Below are 20591 nucleotides of genomic sequence, written 5' to 3' on the forward strand. Positions count from 1 at the left end.
TTTTGTTAACTAAACCATGGTAATATCTTGCCAGGGGATAGTAAGCACATGGATAAACAAGTGAAGGAAAATAAATAATTCTATAAATGTTGGGTCCTAATTTTAAGGAATGTTTCTTGAGAAAGTAGATACCTAAGGCGTAGGAGTGGAACAGAGGGGAAACAAGGGAGCATTTCAGGGCAGGAGCTCTCTTTTCCTGTGCCTGTCATAGGACTTACCTGTGGTACTTCACTGTAATAAGTTTATAATCAGACCTACGAAAAGTCATGTTGTTCTCTGTTTATACTAGCCACTTTCCTTTGGGTGAAAGCCAACCTTTGTTGCTTGTAATAGAAGGAACAGCACCTTTCTCTTCTGTAAGAAGCTTGGAGGGTACCTAGATTTACAACACAACCAAGTCTTAAACATGCTGCTGCTAGCCAGAAAGATGGCAGTCTCTGTTTGGCACCACACCTGCTCCTTTTGCGCAGGTGTGCCTGGTTACTTCTTCAACTGACCTGATGCTGATACAGTCATTATACAACCCAACACAGAAGAAGCCATTTACAGTCATTTTATTTGTCTTCATGCCTTTTTGGTTCACTACACTTGTTTACAATACAAATACACTATTCAATACAAAATACTCAATGACCATATGGTAGTATTTTTCTTCATAGTATCCCTGAAGTGCAGGCCCTTCCTTTATCAACAGTGTTGCATAAACTACTGTACATGAGACAGACATTCCTATAATGAAGCTTTGTTACTAGAAGAAGCCAGGTGCAGACAATTCAGGCAATTTCCTGTGATGGGTTTAACTTTGGGACAGATGCTTTGTGATGTCTTTGCAGCTGTGAAAGGCTGTTTTATGCTATTCCTATGTCAAAGTTCTTGTCCCCAAAAAGACAGGCTCAGTAAGAGGAGCAAACGTGCAAAATTCAATCCTTCATATTCTATTTCAGACCTCTTACCTCTTGTCTAAACATTTGTGCCCAGTGGTGCTGCAGTTACTTTCACACTGAGCCTTTGTCCTTTTGTGAACACACAGGAGTGAAGTGAAGCAAGTGGACCAGTGACATTACACCACTGAAAGATGTGACTCGGCCAAATTTACGCAGATTTTGAGCTTTTAGTCTGTGGTACCTGACCTCCCTTCCCTGATACAGCAAAGCCCCTCTCTTGCCACCACTCCTTCTACTGTTCCTTGAGGAAGCAGAACAACCCAGACTTCTGGCCTTTGCTTCATTTCCAAGCACGTGATATGGAAGCAAGGTTCAGTAGTAAAAACAAAGATGAAAGCACAACTGGAAAGGTAGATAAACAGGCATCCTAACCTACTTTACCTTCAGCAGCTTACAAATCAGCACAGAGTCAGAAAATCTACCTAACATCTACAGGAAACAGATAACATCTACAAGGAAACAAGTTGTTTTCAGAGTATGAGAGTGGTAGCACAGGATTTTCATATTCATTCTTTATATCCTGTAGATCGTACTGCTTCCTGCTTTTCCACTGCAGCATGAGACATACATAAGACTGGAATTTAAATATTGACAACAAAAAAGTTTAACAGTTTAAAAGCAAGTTCTGTACTTGCTTTTACATTTTACAATTTATGTTGTCTCAATAAATTGTACTAACAATTAAAAAACAATGGACAAAATTTTGTAAGAGATTGTAAATGACTTCAACTGTTTCTTCTACAATACTGTAAGCCTAGCGTGGAAGGGTTTAAGAAGGGGATTTACACATGCTGGGATGCTCTTTGGTCTGTAACTTAAGCCCATGGCTCACTGGAGCTTTCAGAACTGATCAGGTGTATCTTCCCAGACACAGAAATTTGGTATTTGTACCTCAAATAATTGACTGGACAAAATGCTTTTGCTAGTGCTTTACATCCAAAAGAAACAGGCTAGAGAGCCAAACTGGTAGAAAGTGAAATACAGACATGGACACTGACTGCTTCCAGTTATAACAGAAATGCTATAATAAATTCTATTAGATATCTTCTTGTACAGAATTTAAGGTACTGTCTCATCATTAACAACTATGACAAGTTACTCAGCTCCTTACAGACAAACGGAGTCCATTACCTCTAAAACATCATCTGCTAGCTCCCCCCAACCTCTGCCTGGAAAAGACAGTTATTTTTTTTCCTACCTCTCTGGACGAACCCCTGCTGGTAATTCTTCAACCCAGGGCATAACTGCAGGGTAACTGCTGCTACCGCATGTGTACTGCTACATGAAGCAGGACTTCATAGACAGATAATTCCTGTCACAGCCCTTCAGATAATTTTGGGTGGGACAGCAATAAAAAGTGAAGTTCAAGTTGCTAACTTAGCAATAGAGGAAACTGGGTTTATTATTAAGGAAAGCTTTCTTTACAACATCCCGGTGGTTGATATAAATAAAATGGTGTTTTAATACTGAAATCCTGGAATGATTTCAGCAACAGGACATACATTCATTCATTTGAAGTTAATGCAATCAGAAAGTGACCAGGAAACTGTCATTGATGCAGCCTGCATGGAAGTGGGAGAGAACCCTTTGGTCCAGACAATTAATTCGTAGAAATAATTCGTCATTGATTCTAAGAAACAAGACATGCAAAATCTCCAAACTTTGTTTCTGAGTATCGCATTTTGATCAGCATCAGTACTTACAGAGCAGTTTGTGCAAACTGGAGCTTGGAGCTTAGACAGCAAACTGGTACACAAAACTAAATGCTCACTGTGGACGAGCTCAGAGATGTTTTTTTACATTAAAAAGAAGTACAAACTGGAGTTCTAAAGTCCTCTGCATTTCAAGTGTTAAGAGGCAGGGGAGGGTTTTTTTTTTTTTGAAAAGATACACAACAACAACAGAAAACACCAAAGCCAACAACAAACTAAACAAAAACAACCAAAAAAAGCATTTCATTTTGGAGACACGAAGGAAGCTTACTTAAAGCCAACTGCTAGTGCAAGAACCATACCCAGTGGACTGGAGAATTTCAGTAGTAATTCACCATTTTGCCTGACCAGTTATCTTCCTCGCATATTGCATAGGTAAGAAGCAGTAACGTGCTCCTTCATCGTTTACAATGTTCACTCTTTGAGACTATTTTGTTCAAACTTTTATGATAATGTAACTGCACAGCACAAACAGCAGCGTAGTACACATGCTATCACCATGGCTGGAGAAAGCATGCTCCTTAAGCATGCGTCACATTTTGCTGCTCGTTCTTTTAAGCTTCTCTAAGAATGCTACATCATAACCTGGTAGGTTATCTGCATTTCTGCGGCAGCAGAGCTGCTGCCTCAGATATAAGAGTAATTTCAACTCAACAAAGATCATTAACTTTCAATGTTTTTGTTCTTCTGTATTCTGTAAGAATACCCGTCAGTACACAGTTCAGATTCTGTCCTCAGTCACACATAAGAGGCAGGACAGCAAAAACTCTACTCCTATGCAAAGATGAGCTACAGAAAACAATGAGGAGCTGCAACCCATTCGAAAATGAGAAAGCAAGAATATTCAAATGAAAATTGCTATTATATGTGAATAATATTGTGGTGCAAGAAAATTCTCTGATAGTGCTTACCTGCTGAATTAATCAGCTTTCCTGAGACTCCACAAACCTACCTCATTGACTTTACTGAGGTAGAAAGAGTGGCCAGTGTGACACTAACACAGTCTTAAGCTAGACAGACTCCTTCTCCAGTGGCTAGCGGCATGAATAGAACTACAAACATAGCGACCTCACCAATCACAAATATTTTCTTAATTCAAGCTAAAGCAGCCCGCATACAGCAGCAGAACACCCAAAGGTAACCTTAGTTATCACCACCAAGCTCATGCAGCAGCGGTGCAATGGATCACTGGCAGCTCCTCACTCAAGCTTGTCAACACAAGAGCACATCTCCATTAACTGACTACCACGCACAATTTGGCATTATTGCAAAGAAATAAAATAGTTCTACATACCAGAGATGTGAGAAAAGCAGGTTAGGAGAGAACACTACTTCTCTCTGTGCTCCTCCCTTACCCCCAGTTACTTTTTTTTTTTTTTTTTTTAAGGGCGGTGTCCCAAACCAAGCCCTCTGATTGCCAGCTGCATATCTCAAAGGTTAACGGCATGTAAACGCAGATACTGGTTGGTTTGCTTAAGCAGACAGAAAGCTTACCTCAATATTTGGAGCCAGGGCCAGATTCAGAATTACTTCACTGAAGGAAGAGTCTTGGCCTGAAGAACACCTTCATATTCCTTTGCTGATGCCTCAGAAGACTCATTTCTATAGAAATAGGCACCTTCTTTTCAGATAATTTTCATTAGTGCTCTAACAGCTCCGTGCACCTGTGAGTTAAAGTTACTAATGCACATCTTTACACGTGAATCATTTCCTACATCTATGTTTTGACAATACAGTTACTGGAATGTTTTTCATGCACAAGGTGTACAAATGAATCAATACAGCCTTTGCTTTTAAATCACGATCATATACATATTTTGTTAAAAAAACAAGGGCTTTAAACCCTTCAAATAGAAACAGTATCTGGCATCTGGAGTGCGGCACAATGTCAATGGCCTTTGTGTTGTTCTTGCTTGTACATGGTATGTGAAAGGCTACTTTAAACCTCTGAGATATGCAGATGGCTGTCCATTTTCAGGGCACAGCTGAAGTTTCTGTCATAATCACGGTCCTTTAAAGCTTCACTTCGGTTCCACGTGACGTGCACAAGTTGTGATGAAGGACATTTCTACTTCTGTAGGCCAGAAGGAATTTTACAGGGATTTACTCAGTTTTAGCGCTTAAGCACAGGAGAAAAACAAACAACACAGAGAAAACCAACAACCGCCCCCACCAAACCACAATGCCTCACAGCATCTCACCCGTCCTCTATGCTTCCTGTTGCTTCTTTCAAGCAATTCAGTACGACCAGGCTTTCTATTGCCCTGCTATCCCACCATAACTACTATACATTCAAGGACTTTCAACGACTAGGCTGGAGCTGGAGCACAACTTGGGAAAGTGCCATTGTGTCACCAAAGTTGTCTCCTTTCTCACTTTGGATGAAGGATGCTCTCTACCCAAACCCACTAAAACCTCTGCCAGCTGCAGGTGCTCTCCAAGCATTCCTTAGCAACAACAAGTTTGGCACGGAAAATCCCAGACCTGAAACACTCAAGGCAGTGAGCTGTGGCTTTACGCTTAAGCAGAGAATGCACAACTAAGAAAAGCTCACAGGAAGGGCATGACAACAACCATGCGTATGAGTTAATGCGATAGGAAGCTGGGCCTCGCAGTTGACATTTGTTTCCTTTCTCTTCCCGCCCTCCCCCTTGTTTCTTTTACTGTACTGGGGCTCTGGTGATTTGAAGCCTCTTGGGTTATTTGAAATTACAGCTTTGAAGGTGGCACTTTTGGAGCAAGTTGGCACAAATAGAAGGTAATGCTGTCACGTCCCTTGCTTGTGGCGTACTGGGTAACAGGACATCTCCTCAAGGCTTGGGGCCACAGGTGGAAAAGTCAAGAGGGTAGAGGGCTCTCAAGGCCCATGCTGGGTTATGTGGCTCTTGTTTCTAAGGGCGGGGTCCTCGTAACTGCTAGCACAAGGTGGCGTGGAGGCTTCCAAAGGTAAGCCCTGCTGTTGGTATCCGTAGTTGACATTCCCACAGGGGAAGTGACGGAGCCTAAAGAGAGGCACTTCTTTAACACTCGCTGTTAGGGAAGATGGCTCTAATAGCAGGGAGGAGCCTGGTAGCCTGCCAGTCACAATGTTGGGCCCCACAGTACAGTTTCCTTCGTGTCCCAAATTCTCCCTCTCAGGCATCTCTTTCTCCAGCAGAGGATTGTTTCTGCTGGCCTGCTTCTCCGCAAACCAGGAACCATAGGTTGGATTCCAGAGGTTGGTGGGCTTGTTTCTGGAGCCCCGGCCTTTGTGCAGCTCAGAAGGGGGGTTGGACTGGGTGTAGGCCATGTTGATATGTCCCCCAGCTGAAGCTGACTGCACCTTCCCAGGGACTGGCGGTTCCAAGGCTCCCGCTTTCCCTAAAGCTTTTCCAGCAGTGATGGCTGATGGCAGGGGTGGTGGAGATGGCAGAGTTTGCTTGTCATCTTTTCTGTCTTGGTGTGCAGAAACCAAGAGAGGAGGAATTCCTTCTGGGTCTTCTGGGTGTATCGCTACCTTCTCTTCCTCTTCAACTGACGGGCCATATTCTACTGGCAAAGCAGTGTTGACGACATCTGGATCCTGCAGGAGAGACGAATAAGAATTTCTCCATGTCTGCTGCCATCACACATACTCAGACTCATTAAAAACCTGAGACATCTGACAACTGTCATTGCTATGATCAGAGACCACCTTTCCCAGACCATCTACAACCTACATTCCACGTGCAGAGGAAGCTGACAGTGTAATTAGCCATGAGAGACAATGGGATACCCATAAAATTAGACTCTTAAAAAAAATAGAGCAACACTAGAATTTACCACAGAACAGCAGAGAGCAAAAAAACAATGAAAAACATTTTTTTTTTTTTAATGTCCAGCCGATTTTCCTGTGGGGATGTTGTTTTGGAATCTATATTGTCTCAAAGTTCATAACATTCTCAGTTAATATTGAGAAAGTTTCAGCCATGAATGTATTGCCTCCACTCAACAGGGAGGAGTGAGAAGGCAGCACTGACAGATCCTTTGAAGCCCAAATCCACAGATACAGCAGCTTTGAGCTATTTAAACAGTTTTGAAAATTAAACTGAGAGAAACATGGTGATCTGGGCAATCTTTAACTATTGCTAGACACCAAGGCAATCTATACGTAACAGAAAACACTGCCTCTCAATCCCAGGATCCAAACACTCATGAAAAACTGATCAAGCCTCCCAAACAGTGAGGGAAAGCAAGGTGACTGAGAAGAATAATTGCATGAAGTGACACAACAAACCCATACTGAGGCAGGCAGCAAAACATTTTCCAAGCTATTCTGCTCCATACTAGTCTGCTAAAAATGATGGTAAAAAAATCTGTGTCTTCATAAGCAGGAGAGATATTTGGTCTGCTATTTGTAGAGCTGTGTAACCATACACCCTTTTGGACATGAAAGACAGAAGGATCAACCACCTGATGGGGCAAATGTCCCATCAGCTGGTCCCAGGCTGACATCAGCCTTCCTGGACTGATGACTGCAGTAATGCAGTGCCACCTTCTCATCTCCCACTCTGGCTTGCCTAAACTCTTCATCAGCTGGAAACGTCTTCACCCATCTCATGGGAGATGAATGAACAGATACCTGAGTGCAGTACTCGATCCTCTCCAGTATTATGGCAAAGTTTGGCCTGTCTTCAGGCTGGTGCTGCCAGCACTGGGTCATAATGCGATACCTGAAAGAGCCGAACAAGAGATCTCATAAATGGCAGATCCTGCTGATACTTAACAGGTAGTCACTGCAGACTAGAAACCATAAGCACATGTTGCCACTCTCATTAATAAAGAGTACTCTGCATTCCCCAAAGTCAGACACCCAATGTACTGGTAACCACTGAAATGTGGCCACCAGTGGGGTGAAATCTACAGCCCATTAGAGAAATAACCCATTTGCCTGAAATTCTTGGGCAATTCATTAAAGGTAGGCAGGGGCACAGGCACTGGAACCCAGTTTTTCCTACCTGTGAACAAGCTTACACACTTGCAGTTTTACAGTCAGTCTAGGACAGAAATATTGCATGACCTTTGACCAAACAAGCAGTATCCTGTACTTTTCAAAGGGGTCCTGAATTCTTCTCCAAAGAAAACAGAAAAATTACCTGGCAGAGAAGTCACTGGCAATCAAAGTGCAATAAGGGAGACCAGCCAAGATAAAATCAATCTCAAAAGTCATTAACTTTTGACTAGAGAACAATATTCAAACCAGAAGTGTATTTGTATGAATGCATCAAAGTTAAAATCTCATACACAGGGCCAGGGCAGTTTTTAGGTGGATCCATCCTTCCTCCATTGGTTACAAATTCCAGAACCTCTTGGTTACTTTTGCTAGGGTAGGGCATGTATCCCAAAGAGAATATCTCCCAGAGCAGTACACCAAAGGACCTGAATACAGAAGAGAAGGAAACCAAAATGAAGGAGACAGGAATGACCATCATCAATGAGGGGTAATGAAATAGATGTACAGTCAGCACCGCTCCTTGCAGTCCATGCTCAATGTGGAAGTCACTGCTGCAGGATTTGGACATACTAAATTCTATAGTTGTAATGGTAGATTTTGAATTATTTTAAGAATGCTAATAGTTGACTGGTGAGTTGAGTCTACAATATAGGTATGTAAATCTGGTTGTTTTGCTCTTTTACTCAGCACTGCTCAACTAGATGTAACAAATGTGAAAGACTGTACTTTTCTGAGACATCAGCCACTCAGCAGTAGCCTGAACACTAACAACAACCTTTTCCTCTTCTGTAAGCTCCACTTCATGAAGTATGCCAGTGAATCCCCACTGATGCTCTGAGTCCCCTAAATTCCCATTTGTACCTCAGAGAGTAGGAAAACAGGAAAACTTTCCCTAGCTAACAGCAGTCCTGGGCTTGTGGTGTGGCTTGCAAAGCCCTGAGTCCAGAGGAGGGCCACAAAGGTGATCAGAAGGCTGGAGCACCTCTCCTATGAAGAAAGGCTGAGAGAGCTGGGGATGCTCAGCCTGGAGAAGAGAAGGCTTCAGGGAGACCTCAGTGCGACCTTTCAGTACTTAAAGGGGGCTTAGAAAAAGGATGGAGAAGGACTCTTTACTCAGGTAGATAATGACAGGACAAGGAGGAATGGTCTTAAACTAAAAGAGGACAGATTTAGATTAGACATTAGGAGGAAATCCTTCATTGTAAGGGTAGTGAGGCACTGGCACAGGTTGCCCGGAGAAGTTGTGGATGCCCCATCCCTGGAAGTGTTCAAGGCCAGGTTGGATGGGGCCTTTGCAGGGGTTTGGAGTTGGACAGTCTTTAAGGTCCCTTCCAACCCAAGCCATTCTATGATTTTAAAGCAGTGCCTACATCTGCCTCACTCTTCCTTCCCTGCCTGCTTGCTTCCTCAGCAGCACCTGCCTTTGCTGACCTTTCTGTTCCCTCATGTTCTCCAAGATTAATGGCTCTGAAGGACCTTGCTTTTTTTTTTTTTTTTTTTTTTTTCTTTTTTTCCTAAAGGGAAAATGAATAGGAATGTGTTTTTTACAAAATATTGAGACCTTACAAAAAAAGTTACAGTAGACAGGCATACACACATGCACACACAGATGAAGAAGTAAAGGAAGCAAACCATGTGTCTGTTTTTGATGTAAATATCCCTTCCATGAAAGCCTCGGGAGGCATCCATTTGACAGGCAACATTGCACACCCACCCTTCCGATAGTAGCTGGCTCTGCAGAGAACAAGAAAAACAGAGTCAGCCATGAATTCAGAAAGTGTTATTAATTCAGGATTTGTAAAACTATGAATATTAACATTATCAGCTGGAGGACAGACTAATTTAGGCAAAGCAGCATGGCAGAGAAAATGCTGAAGAGGCCTGTTTCTTTTCAAAAAAACAGTGGAAATGGGCAGGCTGTGTAAGGACTGCTTTGCAACCTCCCTCACCTTAGGCTTGATCCAGTGAACCTGAATTATCCTTATCTACATGCATACTCAAGTGACTTACTCACATAGTAAGTTGCTGCTGGCAAAGCAATTATCCTGCACTTAGCCACAACAGGGTCTCCACCTCATCTCACAAGTCATCACCTCAAGCATCCCTATCAAAAATAAACAAAGCTTTTTCCAAATATACCCAGTCTTCAGCACTGCAAGTGGAATCCAAAACCCTTATTAAGACCAAGAAACAACAAGGAGAAAGTTTGGCCATTATTACCTGGGACAGGAGATAGAAAAATCACTTCTTATGCTCCTGAGACAGAAGGTACTTCAGTTGTTTTGTGATTTTCACTTAAAATAAAACCTACCAGCCCCAAGTCCTGTGCTGTTGGTTACAGTAGACTGCTCATGCAAGTCAGTATCACTGTTCATAACTATGCAGCCTGAGCATCTGAAGGGTATTCTCAGACACTGAAACGTGCAAACTTCAAAAGCAACTCTGAAAACTCAGCACCAAAGCATTCATCTTGACAGGTGGTTCTGCTGACTGTATGTGTGTTACAGATGTTACTTTTTCCCAGCAGAGTCTGATATGACAGAGGAGCAGGGTCTCTTTGTGAAAAGGGAGATAGGGAAGAAAAAAAGAAAAAAAAAAAAAAAAGGCAGTTCTCATACACTTGGTTTTTGAAAGTAGAACTCTGTTAGCATCACCTCAGGCTGTCATACTGGCAGACCTCAGGCTAAGCAGAGGCAGGCCTGGCTTAGTCATTGCACAGAAGAATCCCCAAGCAGGAAAAAGAGAAGCTGAAGCTCTAGAATAAACAGTGTATGTGACTGAGTACAAGGCTTTTCTTCCTCTGAGTCAGAGGCGAATCAATTCCCCAGCACAGCAGCACATGGTGGTATAGCTAGAGGTGCTATTTAGAAGATGAGATATCAGACTGCAGCCCTGACTGCTCATGGTCATTAAAGGCTTCCTGATGACTCTTGCAACATCAGAGTAGTTAACCCTGTGTCCTGGCTGAATTCCAGCTTGGATGATTACATTTCTCTAACCTTCCTCTGCACCTTCCTCCTTTACCTGCATTAAATTGCAGAGATTTACTGATGCCACCAAACCAAAGGGGGAGAGGTAGTATCAAGCAGAGGGATTAAACTCAAAAAGATTTAGGGTCACAAAACAGAAAGGCACATTAGTGCCATTCAGAGTGGAGAAAGTACAGGCAAGAAACTGTAGACAGTGTATGAGAGAGAAGAAAAAAGCCTTCCATAGCCATGAGGCTTCATTACACAGAAGAAAGCTCTCAGGGAGTGTGAAAAGTCTCCAAAGCACAGTTCAAATACAGGTGAAGGCAAAAAAAAAAAAAAAAAATTAATATATTAGTTGGGATTCATTGGGGTTGGGTGTCTCCACTCTTGTCTTGCTAGAGTTAAACACAGCAGCGTGGGAGCTTGCTGTCCTACATGAACACTGCTCATCTCTCATTTTAGCGAGCTTCCACTTGTGGATACCCTTGGCTTTAGCTGTTACCTGTATATATCCCGGGCCATGCCAAAGTCTCCAATTTTAGCCACTCTTCCAGGCCCTCGGCAGGTAAGGAGGCAGTTCCTGGCAGCAATATCCCTACAAGAAAAGGCAAGAAAACCAAGAGTGAGAGAAGAATCATGTAATCATTTAATAATTTTGCAGAATAGTACCTATTTTCCTGAGGTGTAGAGACCACCCAGAAAAGTCAGTGTTTATGGGTAACTAGAGATGTCCCAAATTCTAATCTCCCACAACAGTTTGAGCAGTTCCACTCCTTAAAGACTTCCTCCTTAAACTTCACTTAATTTCTCCAGGGAGTTGCAAGCAGTGCAGCTGATTTCAGCAATGTACCAGTCCTAGCATCAAGATATCTGGGGAGTGATCCACTGACATGCTCCTACCATGCCAGTTCAAATGTTGTCAGACAAGCACCGTACTATCAGAGACAGGAAGAACAACATGCAGGTAGTGTTTTGGAGACAGGTATGGGCCTGAATCTGTGCATGCAGGTAAAGCTCCATCTCTGCTGAGCTGAAGTACACCCTGAAATGTGAATAATGTGGTGGCATCCCTTGTGGATAACTCAGAAAAGCAAACTACAGTCTGGCCATAGCAACTTCACAGCCCCTTGCAAAGCAACATGCTGGAACTGGGCTCTTCTGATGTAGGCAGTGGCCACGCACTTTCATCATAAACAGCAGCAGTACAGGACTAGTGGGAGCCACAGAACAACTGCTGACAGCTTTACCTCCCTCCTGTTCTGCAGGAGCAGGTAACAGTAGTCACAAGGTGTACTTCTGGCTGTACTTGTACAGCTGTTCTTCAGGAGGGAGAAGAAAAGGGCTCCAGGATGAACAAAAAGACGCTAAGCAAAATTCACAACGGGGAGGGCTTTGAAGACTTCTGTCACAAGATTGCATTTCCCTTTGCCAAGTAGCCAAACTGGCTGCATAAGTGCAGGCACTAAAAAAAGAGCTCAGGATCTCTGATAAAACTACAGACCTTTGCAAACTGATCTACAGCAGCATTTCTGTTAATTGCTTCTATTGTTCTGATTTTATCTGCCTTGCTTAAAGTTGTTCAGCCACTAGAGAGCAGCAGGACATAAACATATCAAACAGGGCATTAGGAGTCCCTCTGGCCTGTCTGCAAGTCATGCCCTTGCTGACACTGATGCCTTCACCTACCTGTGAATGAAGTGGTTCTCCTCCAGGTACTGACACCCACAAGCAATGTCACGAGCCACATGGAGCAAGTCCAGCATGGAGAGGGAGGAAGGCTGGTTCTGCCAAAAGACAAAGGACAAATATGGCTTAAAAGCAAGAACACAGCATGATTGGTTGTTGATACAACACAGGACACGCAGGCATGATGTCATACAAATCCCAGACAGAATCAGAACAGCTGGATGCAATTTCCCAGCTCCATCAGGATTCTCCTTTAAGGTTCTCCCTCTGTTTTGCAAGACACAAATGGATTTCCCCCAGTTCTCATGGGAGACACTTCTGAATTTTCAGCATGATATTTTTTTTTTTGAGGAGGTATGTTGCCTCAACAGGTCCTCAGACACTTTCCTTATATCATTTCTAGTTCTTCTCCGAAGTCACCTTCAACATTGAGAATGACATTTTGTATAATGGCATGAGTCACATTTACTCTTTCCCTCCTACACATCCGTGTAGGTTTTATCTTGCCCCTCAGAGCATTGACACAGGTTTGCTTAGCCAATGGCTATGGAAGATGAGGGCTGCTAACTGCCTCTGCCTCTGATGAAGTCTATGGCCTTAGCCAGCAGGGGACAGGTGCTTTTGTGAAAAGGGCAGGCTGAGCAACAGCTCACATAGTGGGCTGAAACCAAACCACCAGCTTCTGCTCTGAGGTGTTAACCAGTGATCCCTGTGGCCAATCCTGTGGGGGAGGAGGGAACTAATTCTGCCAGAGGGCAGACAACAAACAGCTGGGTGGCAGTGATTGCTTATTCCACAGCAGCCATTTGCCTGGTAAGTGTTTATCTGGGGCCTTAGATATTTGACTAAGCAAACCTCTCCCACCCTCTCTCTGTTGATGCTTACCATTCTGCCCAGTGCTCAAAAGGCACACTTGCGCATGGGTCTCTCCTACTGATGAACAAGCCAGCACCAGTTCTCCAGTAATAGAGACTGCTGGATCTACCAGCCTGTCTGCTGTAGTTGTAAAGAAACTACTCAGAATGATGTGGTGCTGAGCCACTTGCTCTAAAGCACCAATAACTGGGACTGAAAATATGTCCATGCTCTGCAGCAAGCTCTGCAGGCAATAGCTAAACACTGGACATTATCTAAACCTAAAAAAAAAGTCCTCATGTTTTCTTAAGAGGTTAGGAAAGACCTGGCCTCAGTGCTTGACTAATGAAGTAATTGAAATAAACAAAGCTTGTTTTTTCTGTGGTGTCATAAAACAAAATGACTACATATCACCTGCCTACACGTTATTGTTTACTCAGCATACTTCACTGCATATATATACATACATGCTTCAGTGATTCTTTAAAAGTCTGGACTGTCGTGTGTCCCCCTCCCCCCCCCCCTTTTTATGCAGCATAACCATTTCCTAAAAACGTGAAAGCCTCTCCCCCACCCACCAAACACTGTCTGGGGGAGGGAAGAATCGTCTTTTCACCTCTCTGAGTTGAAGTGACTCACCAGCTCCAACAGAGCTACAGGAACAGAGGATGCCGGTGCCTTCCCCTCCCACCCCCCCCACCCTTCAGGGAACAACCAAGGGGAAATGAATACCTCAGACTACCCATTCCTCTACATCTGAGCAAGGCTCAAAAACCTGAAGTGAAAGCTGAGCAAAAATCCCCGTTCTTTACTGCGTAATCAACTGCAGACCTGAGCTATGCTGCAAGGCAGCCTGTACCTTGAAAACACAAGCTGATTTGACCAAGGTAGCTTTTCTCTCCCTCTTTCTTTTTCTTTTCCTTCCTCTCTCCCTCCTTGGATGAATTCCTTCCACCTTTTATGTTGCTAAAACAGATGTGACTGCCCAGGCAAGGATGCTTTAGCCATGTAATTTGTTTGAAAAATGAAGGGTTTGGATTCATTTTGCAAGAGATGCAGCCTTGAGGCAGCAAAGAATTCACTTCACAGCTGTTTACATCTTTTGCTCCCTAGATGAATGGACAGTGCTCAGAGCAGGGGGCATGTTAGAAGCACTAATGTGTCACTGATGTGACACCTTCCTTCGGCAGCTAAATCTTGCAAAAGGTGAATGAGATTCTGTGTATTGTTCACTGTAATCACTGCTCTGTGCAACAGGCTGCACAACACAACAGGAAACTAGGATTTATCTTCCAGAATTGTTCTTTGATTGCTTTGCTATGAGTGAGAAAAACTGGCACTGAACTTCTTAGAATGGACAATTCTGCAATGCTCCTATTTCAGGCATCTCTGGATCTACCAGGACTGCCTCTATCCAGAAGAGAGGGACGGAGATATCCTGTAATGGATATGAACTTCATTACAAATGGAATGGAGAAACCCCTCAGGGCTGGGTTTTTCTGGACCCATGGAGAAGCTTGAATCTGAAACTTACAGTCGGCCTGGCTGACATAAACTGACAATTTTCCACATGAGTGACTTGAATTGTGTTGGGCAAGCCATCCCAATGCCTAGCCATTCTTTCTGAGAAGAAATGTCTCCTAATTTCCAACCTAAACCTCCCAGCTGCAACTGCAACTTGAGGCCATTCCCTCTAGTCCTGTCACTAGTTACCTGTGAGAAGAGGCCGACCCCCAGTTCCCCACAGCTTCCTTTCAGGTAGTAGCAGAGAGCAATGAGGTCTCCCCTGAGCCTCCTCTTCTCCAGGCTAAATAACCCCAGTTCCCTCAGCTGCTCCTCGTAAGTCTTGTTTTCCAGACCCTTCACCAGCTTCGTAGCCCTTCTCTGGACATGTTCCAGGGCCTCGATGTCCTTCTTGTAGTGAGGGGCCCAAAGCTGAACACAGTACTCGAGGTGTGGCTCCACCAAACCAGAGTACAGGGGATGATCACCTCCCCGGTCCTGCTGGCTGCACCATTCCTGACACAGCCAGGATGCCGTTGACCTTCTTGGCCACCTGGGCACACTGCTGGCTCATGTTCAGGTGAGCATCAACCAGCACCCCCAGATCCTTTTCCTCTGCACAGCTTTCCAGCCACTCTGCCCCAAGCCTCTAGCGCTGCATGGGGTTGTTGTGGCCAAAGGGCAGGCCCCGGCACTTGGCCATGTTGAACCTCATCCCATTGACCTCTGCCCATTGACCCAACCTGTCCAGGTCCCTCTGCAGGGCCTTCCTACTTTCCAGCAGATCGACACTTCCCCCCAGCTTGGTGTCACTGCAAACTTACTGAGGGTGCACTCAATTCCCTCGTCCAAATCATCAATAAATATATGAAAGAGGATGGGCCCCAACACAGACCCCTGGGGAACACCACAGGTGACCGGTCACCAGCTGGATTTCCCTCTGTTCACCACCACTCTCTGGGCCCGGCCATCCAGCCAGCTTTTACCCCAGCACAGAGTGTACCTGCCCAAGCCATGGGCTACCAGCTTCTCCAGGAGAATACTGTAGGAGACCGTGTCAAAGGCCCTGCTGAAGTCTAGGTGTACTATGTCAGCAGCCTTTCCCTCATCCACCAGGCAGTCACCTGGTCGTAGAAGGAGATGAGGTTGGTCAGGCAGGACTTGCCTTTCATGCTGGCTGGGCCTGATCCCCCAGTTGTCTTGCACATGCTGTGTGATTGCACTCAGGATGACCTGTTCCACAACCTTCCCTGGCACCGAGGTCAGGCTGACAGGCCTGTAGTTCCCCGGGTCCTCCTTGCTGCCCTTCTTATAGATGGGCTTCACATTAGCAAGTCTCTGGTCATCCAGGACCTCTCCAGTTGACCATGACCGCTGATAGATGATGAAAAGTGGCTCAGCAATCACATCCACAGGTAGGTAAGAGCAGAGTTTAAAATATGTGTGTGTATATATATATGTATATATACATATATATGTATATAAGATTTTGATTTTATTCTTTAGATAGCGTCTGCAATGCTATCTAGCAAAGGCCAGGCATGAGGCTCCTCTGTGTAACCCCAACAACACTTGTTTCCTATATGACAGATATAGACAATATCCTGCCTCCAGATTAGCCTTCTAGTAATAAAAAACTCTGACTCTCTAAAATGCTGGGAAATAGTAGCTGCATGGATCAGTCCTTTTATAGTTACCTATTTGCCTTGTGTCATCAACTTACTAAATACAATTCAATTTTCTTACCGGTCTAGGCCGTGTCTCTCTCAGGAACGATTTCAGGTCACCTCCAGCCATAAGCTCTAGCAGGATGAAACGGGGCAGTGCCTGCAAGCTCACTCCAATACAGCGCACAATATTCTGATGATTGAACTTGCTGCGGAGACAGGGAGGCTCAATAATGGATCAGCTTTGATCCAAAAAGCACAATTATAGAAAATAATCAAAATATTTTGCTGTGGGGAATTGTGTGTGTTTTTTTCTGTTTGTTTGTGTGTTTGTTTTCAGAATAAGTAACAAATCCCAAAGGCATAGTAACGGAATAAAGGCAAAGTGCTACCCTTGCAATCCGCCTGTCTACACAGTGCAGAAATGGTGATTGGAGGAGGGGTGGATTGAAGGAGTGGCTTCCTATATTTTGCATCCTTTTTGTGCTACAGCAAGATTTGTGGGTCATACAAAGCAGAAAATATCTGTTAAGAGTTTATCCCTGCATTCCCTCTCCTGGGGTAGAAGCTGGGATAGGGCAAAATTGTTCCAAATAACATACTGATACAGGGATCAGCTTATTGAAGGGATATTCCTCAAGGCCTAGTGCTAATTGTTCCTAATTTCTCCAGGCCTTAATGTGATAGGGAACTATTTCCTTGGATTCTAGGACACAGTCACTGACATATGAAATGACAGCAGCATTGTGTCAATGGCATCTCTTCACAGTCAAACCAAAACTCCAGAGGTTTGTTTTTTCTTCATGCTCTGGTCTCTAAGAGAAATCTGGAGCCCCCAGCACAAGAAGGATGTGGAGCTGTTAGAGCGGGTGCAGAGGAGGGCCACAAAGATGATCAAGGGGCTGGAGCACCTCTCCTATAAAGAAAGGCTGAGGGAGCTGGGGCTGTTCAGCCTAAGGAAGAGAAGGCTCCGGGGTGACCTCATTGCTGCTTTTCAGTACCTAAAGGGGGTTTATAAAAAGGAAGAAGGACTCTTTCCTTGGGTAGATAATGATAAGACAAGGGGGAACGGTTTTCCAGAGGTTAGAAGGACATAACCATTAGAGGTTAGAAGGACATTTTTCACTCAGAGGGCAGTGAGGCACTGGAACAGGTTGCCCAGAGAGGTTGGGGATGCCCCATCCCTGGAAGTGTTGAAGACCAGGCTAGATGAGGCCCTGAGCAACCTGATCTAATGAGTGGTGTCCCTGCGTATGGCAAGGGGGCTGGAACTAGATGGTTCTTGAGGTCCCTTCCAACCCAGGCCATTCTATGACTCTATGCTTCTATGATTCTATGATCTTATTATCAATTCTGAAAACTGGGCCTAAAGTTTTTGAATTTGGATAATGAAAACTAGTGTGGACCTTTGTGAAAATGTTGCCCTTAATCATCTGGTCCCTTAGTTTCTTCATTTGTAAGAATAGAATAGGAAAGTAATGCCTACCCCTACTGTAAAATATGGATCACTGTGGACATCACCTCCCAAAGTACCTTTTTTTTTCTTATAGTGCTGGGCTTTGCAGGCCTATAAAAGTCTTTGTTCATTTTGTTCATACACACCTAATAATGAGAGCTTCCATGAGGAAGTCCAGCTCATCTTGCTCTGAACACACTTCTGGCAACGTCTGAAAAAGAAAGAACAGGTTGACAAGGAGATGTTTAAACTGACAGCTGTAGAACACCTGACACAATCAGAAGCACTAACATCTTTTGCGGTGATCCTTGTTTCTCCAAAAGAAACCTCACTCTAATAATAGCTAGACCATTATAAACTAGACCGTGAAGCATGTTGAAAGATAAAGATCAGGATGCATTATCCATCAATCACACTGTCATCCTCCTACCAGTGCAGGAAATACAACAGAGTGCAAAGGGAACAGTGCTGATATATGGGACTCTACTGTGTAGAGGAGGAGGAATGAGACCATAGCTCCTGAGCTCTCAGATAGTTCAATACCACTACCTCCCAGCAAAACTAGGAGCTATAACCAGCAATAGGATTATGCTGTTATATAACGTCTAGGAGAAAACAAGCTAGCCAAGCTTCTGAAGGACTGAAGTACTCTACCAGTGTCCCTTAGGATTTAGCTATGCACCCAGTGCATATCCATCCTGTAATGGAAAGACTCCTGCCTACAGCCTCTTTGATGTATATGCCAGCTGCTCTTGGCCAAATTAAGACTTCTGTCCCTCTGACTCAAAGACTTTGGACAGGTTACCACACCAGGAAGAGCATGCAGAGAATGGACAGAGGGTGGACTTGTTTCTCATTCTTGTAGTCTACTGCAGCTGTATAGGAAATCTTTGTCTACTTAACTACTTACAATCAACCTCTTTTTATAGAAAGCCCATATGTGACAAGTTGTACCATCACTATGATGGATGGAAGTGTTGCAATAGGACAGCAACCTTTCTAAACACATCCTTCAGTGCTACAGAAATGTTTAATTCGTCTTCATTTGTATAATGCATTGGGACTCTTAGGTGGAAGGTGCATGAAACCATCATGATAACTCATACACTGTCACTTACTTTCACAGCCACCTGCAAGGGAGTGGGGTCGCTGGGGATCCCTGCCACCTGACCTTCATATACCTCACCAAAGGCTCCGTGGCCCAAACCCCTGGACAGACCAGAGAAGACAAGAAGGTATTACTACAGAGAACACACGTTATAATGCTGTGGTCACAGCTCACAGAATGGGGTCAGAGTTTTCATGGCAGCAAAACAGGCAGAACTGGATGTTGGCACTGTTATTTCTGATAATTCTCCTTATACTACGCAGCAGATGGGACCTTGATGTAATCTTTCCTGGACCCACAATGTCTTTAACTGGTAGGAAAAACAATCCTCAGAAAGGAACTGTCCCCAGTGAAATTGAACTGCTGGCACTACAGAGTGTAATGGGTAGCACTTTCTGCTGCTTTGGTGCCAGTGCTATAGTGGTGGGTTCTCCACAACAGGTCAATAAAGACAGGTCTTAAGCCTTGGCATTTGCACACCATAAGCATAATAGTTCCCATGTTTATGCATCAGTACTAAAGAAAACATTGAACAAGAAACTAGGAAGCACAATGGTTATCAAAGGACCTGAATTTTAAATTAAGGATCTTTCCCTTGTTTTGTTTGTGATTCTAGGTAAATAAATAGTGATGACAGCACTTTGTAAAGCTCTAGGAGTTCACGCTGAGAATTGTTACTGTCACCGATCATATTATGAAACTTATAGTTTTATTTTGATTAAGGATGCAGGGAAAAAAAAAGGGGGGGCTTTCACTAAGGCTCTCTTCTACAACAAGCACTTTCCTGGTAGTGCCAGGTCTGACCTCAGAGTTGCACTGAGTGTCCTCCAGTGTGATGTGGACTGTATTTGCATGGGCCGTTGCCCTCCTAGTTCAAGCAGGTGCTGCTAAGAGCAATCTGCTCTGTTGAGAGCAGTGAAACAACAGTGAGGACTTGCACTGCCTGTGACTCAACCACTTCTTTAATAACATTTTGTAGGTATCAGCTTGAGACACCATTGTCTGCTCTGCCTGACCAACTTATTACAAACTAAGGATATAAAACAGATCTCTACAGCTCACAACTCACCCACCTCCCCAAAAGCAAAACTTCCCAGCCCCATCAATTCCCAGCTGCATCCTTTGCTCTCTGCAGCTTGCCACACTTCAAAAATTCTTTCAGAGCCCAAGTGACAACAGCAGCAGCAACAGAGGGTAAAGTTTTGGTTACACCAGAAACTTCCAGATGCAGTCCAGCGAGATCTGCAGGTAGGGGGGAACGTGATAAGAATGTGATATGTCTGCAATGCATTGCAGACTGCATGGGCTACTCTGAGCATCATCTTTTTTTAGCACCATTAGGTCCCCTATCATCCAAGCTCTACTTTCTGCTCCTACTTCTTGGATTTTTGTTTAACAAACATGGTACCAGAGTAATGCCATATTCACCAGTGGTGTGCACTGCACAGCACAAAAAGAGCAGGGTGGGAAAGAATTCTGAATTTTCAAGTCTTCTGTAGGAGACTATTTCCAACTTTACAGAAGTTCTGACCTAGACCTGTCTATCCTGCTCGCTTTATATTGCTGTCTTTTTAATTCTGTCTTGCAGCCTCAAAACCATTACTTTTCCTCCTACTGTATTTAAAGATGTCATTCTCTATACCAAAGGTCCCAAAGAGTGCCCTACAAGCCTTAGGCTTCCTAGCGTTTCATATGTTAATGCTGGAAATTGGCCAT

General features: G+C 44.0%; 1 protein-coding gene across 1 annotated transcript in view; it reads right to left on the reverse strand.

Annotated features, from left to right (window-relative positions):
- Positions 1-5513: 5513 nt before the first annotated feature.
- ALK (ALK receptor tyrosine kinase) overlaps positions 5514-20591 on the reverse strand; it is a gene marked incomplete at both ends in the record, with an annotated part of 285134 nt that continues 270056 nt past the window's right edge. Inside the window, 9 exons of the mRNA XM_082756089.1 lie at positions 5514-6218; positions 7257-7347; positions 7919-8053; positions 9261-9362; positions 11103-11195; positions 12287-12384; positions 16391-16520; positions 17914-17978; positions 18886-18976. Coding sequence (XP_082612215.1) covers positions 5514-6218; positions 7257-7347; positions 7919-8053; positions 9261-9362; positions 11103-11195; positions 12287-12384; positions 16391-16520; positions 17914-17978; positions 18886-18976 — 1510 coding nt within the window. The remainder of the gene's footprint in view (positions 6219-7256; positions 7348-7918; positions 8054-9260; positions 9363-11102; positions 11196-12286; positions 12385-16390; positions 16521-17913; positions 17979-18885; positions 18977-20591) is intronic.

The sequence above is a fragment of the Aythya marila genome (assembly GCF_965140915.1).
Source record: "Aythya marila genome assembly, chromosome: 3".
In the NCBI taxonomy this organism is placed as follows: Eukaryota; Metazoa; Chordata; class Aves; order Anseriformes; family Anatidae; genus Aythya; species Aythya marila.